Source organism: Nicotiana tomentosiformis, chromosome 7 (assembly GCF_000390325.3).
Source record: "Nicotiana tomentosiformis chromosome 7, ASM39032v3, whole genome shotgun sequence".
Classification (NCBI taxonomy): domain Eukaryota; kingdom Viridiplantae; phylum Streptophyta; class Magnoliopsida; order Solanales; family Solanaceae; genus Nicotiana; species Nicotiana tomentosiformis.
The window spans coordinates 48,725,388-48,732,266 of record NC_090818.1 but is presented as its reverse complement, the minus strand read 5'-3'; the positions used below and the strand labels follow the sequence as shown (position 1 = coordinate 48,732,266).

Below are 6,879 nucleotides of genomic sequence, written 5' to 3'. Positions count from 1 at the left end.
TTCCACACTCTTCTCTCTCGTTTCTATCGAACGTATGCACACCAAATGCTTTGTCAATTTAGATGGGTCTAACTTATTAATTTAGTGGGCAAATGGGTCACGGGTTACGAGTGGTGTAATGGGGTCTGTGGGGTTTTAATTTGGTGGGGCCGAGTGACTTGGCAGCTGAGATGGATGGAAAAAATTGAGGGGGTCAGCTGTCACGGTGTAGATCCGTTAGGGTTAGGGGCAATTTTTAAAAGTTGATTAACGATAGGGGCAATATTGGACGAAAAGTATAACGGGTGACAGAAGTAAACAATATACCATAGTAGAGGGGTAATTTTGGACCTTTTCCCATAAAATTAAGACAACTTTACAATGGAACGTTCAGTACATATCTCTAGAGTTTTGAAGGCATAGTGAACAATTAATATCCCACCTCAAATACCTACGTTTTTTTGGATGTACAAGTTCTTTGGGATTGATTTTCGCGACCTCGTCCCAGTATAAAACTACATAAAAACAAGGAAATTGACAAGCTAACATTCTGGCTGTGCAACATTGAAAAGTAAAAATATTTGTACACTCTTAAATAAGAGCAACATCTAGGGCTAACAGCAACGTTGTACATCCTAGGCAATTATACTATGCGACATTCTTGTTGAAGTGTGTGACCATCTCATCTAAAAGCTTAAACTGTTAGAGATAGCACACTTGTATTTACTTGGTTATGTCTTCAACAATACTGACTTCTAATGGAAAATCTTGTCAACAACCTTGAGGTCTGTAATATTTCGGAGGCATAGATGGACATCTTTCGTTCATACGGGGGTATGGATCCATAGTATTGTATCCGGGTAATTCCATCCGATACTTTCCACGAATTTGACAGAAAGGAAGCTTCACACTGTCATCGGCATTGCACCACTTTGGCAACCGGCTTGAATTGTTTTCAAAAAACTTGAGAGTATAAGCATCTTTTATCTGCACTTACCAACAATAAAAGACCAGTTAAAATACATTATTTCCTGCCATGTGTTTTCCAACGAAATGAACCAAAAGGGTTCAACAGAATACAAGTATTAATGCAAGAATTGTAATTTCTTTGATGAGCAAATATTGGTGCTACAATTTTGTATAAACATAGGCAGTTCCAAAATAGAAGATAAAGTAATTTATTCCCAGAACTGAAATATTGCTGGTTTAAAAGTGTTCCTAGCTATACCTTTTTGGCAATAAGATACTGAAAATGTATCCTGGATTATAGGAAAGACGTTTATATACTAGGTAGTACACCCTAAACAATTAAATATAACAGCTTCTTTGGAACTGGTGAAATAACCAGAATTAGGGAATGGATTGACGAAGATGCGAAGATAAAAGGAATGGACAAGCAAAAGATATTTGACTTGAGGTACAGACACGTTAAACAGAACAAAGGAATAGGCAGTTTCTGGTTCATCAAGTACATTACCCAGGCAAATACCCAAGCAACCAACCGAAAACAGGAAAGCTTAAAAATATATCTGACAAACTCACCGTGAACTCCGTAACCTGAATTGAGCTTGCAAGTTCACCAAATAGTCCTCCTTCCTTATACATTTCAAGAATATAAGCAACACATGATGCTGACTTTCCATCACTATAATCCCAATCATCCTGCTCTGGAATAGTCAACAATTCGGCAAAAGAGGATCCACGCTTTTCAACTTCAACAAGTATATTGGGAAGACTAAGGTTCTGCATCAGCATTTGCTATTGAATATAATCAAGTCTATGATTGAGGTTTACCCTGACTTAACAAAGCAAGTTATATGTCGGGCCAAATAATAGTTTATAACATCAACCTTTTGTAATTCCGCTTTAAATAGATATTCCGTGGAGACACATATTATACCTAGCAGCTGCTTCAAATGGTATTTTGTCCACTATTTGTCCCAACAAAAAGAGGAATTCATAAATTTACCTGAGTTCCAAGTCGTTTGTTTAAGGCTTCATTCCACAAGTTAGAAGCATATGCAGGCTTTAGTTGGTTAAAAACAGTCATGACAGAAGCAACCTGCACCATACAACAATAGATATGGTAATTTCATAAATGCAACAAAATAAAGTAGCAGCTATCCACAGCACAAAAACCAAGTGCCACAAATGACCCACCTTAATCTATAAATGCCTGTCATTTCTACTTTTTTCTCAGTGCCGTTATTCCTATTTCTGTCCCTCACCCTTCTTTCACCCTCAACTTTCTGATTTCAATTGTTTTTCACGTATAAATGTGATATCTTCCTAGAGTAATTTCAAGCTCATTCATGATCATACGGCACTTTAATATTGTTAAACCAGAACAAATTCCATTTCCAGCTCTCACGAGACACTAAACCTATCAAATATTTAGCGCTCAAGCAAACATGCATAGTTTGCGGAATTCTATGGAACACTTGAATCATAATATGTTGGCCCAAGTGAAATTTGTTTTGATGATTGACAAAAAAACTCTAGCACAAGGCATGCACGTGAAGGAGATAAGCTTAAGTGGTTATATCTGATATCTCCTGAACGAAAAATGTTGCATAAATGATAAGGAGAAGGATTCCTTACTCGAAGAGAACTCTATCCTAGATAAGGGAGGAATTAGAAGTTGAAGATAACTAGAACTCTTCCACCATGGAAGAGTATAGCATTAGAACTCTAGTTATTTCCTATTCTACTAACTCTATATATTGCAGGATGTTCTCATTCTACAGGTACGCACAAACACTGAAGTTAAACTTGAGTTGAGAGCAAAATAGCAAGGCATTTTGCAAGCAACTCTTGTATGAGTCAAGTGTGCGAATCTGAAGCTACATGAACCAGATAGAAGAACCAGTTCCAAGTGTGTGTCTTTTATTCTAGTTCAATTAAAGTAGGGCTTTTCAAATTATACCTTTCAACTTTATCTAGAGGCAATTGTATTAGGTACTCTGACTATTCAAGTTAGAGTTAACTTGAAGTTGTCGCAACAGTTAGAGGCTTGGTTGCCACAACGGGATTAGAGGTAATCCTTAGGTTTACAAAGAGTTTTGTAAATGTTGTTTTGGCTCGGTGATTCAGTGAACTGTTGGGGAAAATCCTAATCAGTAGTAGGTCGTGATTTTTTCACCTTTTGAGCCGGGTGTTTTCCACGTAAAAATACTTGTGTTCTTTACTTCACATATTTACTATTTTTGCAACAGTAGTATAAGAAACACATAGAAGAACCAGGTCCTTCTATAATCAGTGCACGCGAAAATTGGACACCACACAAATCGCCCCCTCTTGTGTGGCATTGAAGTATAAAACATCATAATATTTTTAGCAGTCAAATGAAGCTCAACGGGAATAACATCACACTAAAATTTAAAGCAGCTACCCCATATGGAAATCTAGATACTGTTCGAAAAATGAAACCTGCAGCTTTAAGACCCACCAAAAGTTCTGAGTCCTATATTATTTCGATATAACTAGTCTGTGCCTGAAATGAAGGCATTTCATCAATTTCACTTCATGTGCCAGCATATTACCGCTTTAGCTGATCAACAAAATATGATGAGGTCTAAGTTAGCTTTTGACTTGGGATTATCTAATGTATTTGAAAGAACAATATACAGCCAAAGCAGAATTTTGCTATACTCGCAGACCAGAGGAATTAGATAGTAAAGGACTGTATGGAAGATACCACCTTCAAGATAACAGGGCATAGAAAAGATTGGAAAGACTGATGATCTGAAGATAACATGCATTACCAGATGAGCATCCAAGGGCGAAGGATAATTTCCATCAATTGTGTCTATCCAACTAAATATTAAGTTATGGTAACCATAAGGTTTTCCTGCCATGCTTTTTGCATATTCCCAAGCAGCAGTTTCATTAAACTTGGCCCGGAGGTCAGGGTGCAAAGGGAGCAATGCAATATGTGGATTGGTATCGTCTTTTGTCAGCTCAAATTCCCACCATTCATCCCATGGTAGTATAGCAATCACATCTTCTCCCTGAAAGGAAACGCAAAGAACAGAATTGGTGCAAATATTGCATAGAGATGACATATTATCTCCATTCTCCTTATCTTTCAGTTATGCCGTCTTCCTTTTTTTTTTTCTTGAGTTGGTTGGAGGTGGGGAGGTTTCAGGAGGTGAGCATGTAAGAGCATCTGCCCTTGCTCCCAAGAAAGAAGAAGCAATTACCAAGGAGTAACATCATATGAAATAATAGTTTTAATACACCACCTGATCATTGTCATGTCCAGATTCGCCAACCCATAGTTTCCCTTCAGCATCTCTCAAGCAAACAGCGGTATGGCCAGCATAGGCTCCTGTTGCCCATTTCTCCATAGTCTCAAAACCACCCCAGGTACCTTTAATCTTTGATATTGCAAGAAAATCTCCAGAATGAATGTCATCAGTAGTAAGGTTTGTGACCCACGGCTGTGGACGTACTTCAAATGAAGCACCCATATGTTTCTTTAGAAACCCAATATTTGAGTTCTCACCCCATCCAGTATTCGTGAACAAAGGGAGAAAATCCCATAGTGCTGAAAGGGTTCCTAACATTCCTGCTTGCAATAGGAAAATTGAGATCCCTTTATATTTGGCCTGTTTCAATTAAGTTTGATCCATTAGACTATAATGAATTTATGCTTTAGATCAATGACCAATTAGTTTCATTTAAGAAAGGATGGTGACTCACATATTCTAACTCAGTTTCAGACTTCCACTCTTTGATTTCAAAGGTATGTTCACGAGACAAAAAGTAATAATCCCATGTTACACGATATGGGGTTGCAAAGATGTAAAGGTCCATACATGTCCAACTGTGTGCATTGCTGACCTGAATAATATATTTTTTTATCAACGACCTGAATAATATTGTAATAGAAACACAAATACAAATATAAGAAAAAAGCACAACAACAGATCAAGAATTGATATTAAATTGGGAACTCTTCCCATCTGAGCATTACAAGAGAATGCACTAAAGAGCTATAGAGGAAGTCCAAAATACAATCCATCAATTATATGATCAATAATGTATCACATATACACAGGCAGAGAACAAATAATCATTAATAATAATCTATGCAGACTTTGCTTCCAAAATGTTTTCATTCGGAATCGTTAAATACATTCAGTCCACAACATCTGTATTTGCAACTTCTGCAAGCTCAAGATAGTTGCAAGTGAATATAAGCAACATCTAATAAATGCAAAGACTGGGATTTCCCAAAAAGATACCTCTACTCCACAAGCATGCAGTAAGTTCAATTAACAATATTAGTTGGAGAAAAGTAAATTCTTAGAGCTTCCCATGAAGAGGAGTAGAGCAAAGGATAAAGATTAGTTTAACTTCCAGTAAAATTGTCCGTCAATCTGGCAACCAAATCAATAGATATAGATATTTAACAACAAAAGAAACTTTCCGAGAAGTTCCAAGGACTCATTAGCTAACTAAATCCACAGATCACCCAAAGAATGCAACCACAACTATGCTTCAATCCCAAGCAAGTTGGATCGGCTACAGAGGCGACCCAGGATTCAGTGGTCGGGGACACCATAACATTCAATATAAATTCATCTCATAATGAAGACATTTGCAAGTATATATGGAGTTTTTATCGAAGTTTTCGGGTGCTGGGATCCCTCTCCCTAGTGTGCGTCCGCCTCTGATCGGCTATATGCAATATCACTAATATCACTCCATTTAAGCTCTTTCCAGTCTAATATTATACAAAATCTTTCTGGATCACCTAAATATTAACTCAAAATATAATAAACAATGGAAAGACATTTTCGCAATCCAGACCCAACTGACAATAAAAAATTTAAATTGGGCCAAACATCATCCCCAAACTCTCCAATACACAGATGGACCACGAACTTACATATAAAAACAACTGAAAACACAAGAAAACAAGGTGAAATTTGAAAAATAGCTATTGCCAACACCCACATGAAAAAAGAAGAAGAAAAAGAAGAAGCAAAATAGATAGAGGGAGACCTTGATATGAAGAGTGCCTCCACCAAATTGACTTTGAGACTTATTATGAAGCTCTAACCAAGCAGTATTCTTGTAAAAGCAAGCACCTTTCCACTCTAGTGTATTGTTTTCTGCGATTGAAGCAGCCCCAACAAAAGCAGGCAATAAGTCCACAGCACTGTGAAGGGAGTTGAGGATAGGCCATGAGACCTGCCTTGGTAAAAAAGGCAGAATATCCTTTGGATTAAGTGGTGATTTTAACCCATGTATCTGCCGCCAAGGCAAGAAATGAAAAAGGAACAAGAAAGTGATTAATAAGCTGTGATTCCTCAAGTTTACAGCCATGGCTAGAGCTTCTTTGATGTTGGGAGTGGAGTGTTTAACAGATGTTTAACATTATCATCGTAATTAGTTCCCAATTTATTACGTAATTAAATACCTTCCCAATTTTCAATTATTTCGAGTTTCTTTTACTCATTTCATTTATGATAAAGATATTTCTTTTCTTTAATAAAAGCTTAGCCTTGTTTGTTACAATTTCGTAAAAACTAGTAAGAGTGTTAGAAAAGATTATTCTGTGAATAAGCTAATATTGGTCTTCCTTCTAAGTTTTAACAAATACTAAAAGGAAAAAATCAAAAGCATTGCCATATTGGCAAGAAATTGTGTCATTGCTGTGGAGTGTTGTTAACTTGTTATAGACTGGGTTTGCCAAATGGAAGTTGTTGAAAAATACTTTTTAACAACAGAGATAAGAGGCGAGCCAACAGAATCGGATCTCTTCTCATACGGAATATGCCAAAAGGGCCACATTGCTAGATGTGTGTTGTCCCTTCCCCCCCTTTTTTTTTTTTTTTTTTGTTTTGTTTGACTAGCTTTTGGTTTAAAGAAATTTTTATCTTCTTATAA

General features: G+C 36.8%; 1 protein-coding gene across 2 annotated transcripts; it reads right to left on the bottom strand.

The window, feature by feature from the left end:
• Positions 1–383: 383 nt before the first annotated feature.
• LOC104107565 (uncharacterized) lies at positions 384–6,673 on the bottom strand. Of its 2 annotated transcripts, none has more exons than XM_009616400.4 (7): positions 5,992–6,673; positions 4,684–4,824; positions 4,224–4,589; positions 3,744–3,989; positions 1,949–2,041; positions 1,522–1,737; positions 384–966 (listed from the first exon to the last, which is right to left on the bottom strand). In XM_009616400.4, the coding sequence occupies exons 1-7, from the start codon at positions 6,313–6,315 to the stop codon at positions 751–753; spliced, it is 1,602 nt and encodes a 533-aa protein (XP_009614695.1). In that variant the 5' UTR covers positions 6,316–6,673; the 3' UTR covers positions 384–750. The 2 variants fall into 2 exon arrangements, with proteins under 2 accessions (XP_009614695.1, XP_009614697.1); XM_009616402.4 differs by having other exon boundaries at positions 1,522–1,722; positions 5,992–6,671.
• Between the last annotated feature and the right edge of the window lie 206 nt (positions 6,674–6,879).

Excerpts from the sequence above, each read along its gene's own strand:
- LOC104107565 (XM_009616400.4), bottom strand. The coding sequence starts at position 6,315 with ATGGCTGTAAACTTGAGGAATCACAGCTTATTAATCACTTTCTTGTTC. Across the intron at positions 3,990-4,223 it reads CTGGACATGACAATGATCAG|GGAGAAGATGTGATTGCTAT; the intron begins GTGGTGTATTAA and ends GTTTCCTTTCAG. Across the intron at positions 1,738-1,948 it reads ACAAACGACTTGGAACTCAG|CAAATGCTGATGCAGAACCT; the intron begins GTAAATTTATGA and ends TATATTCAATAG.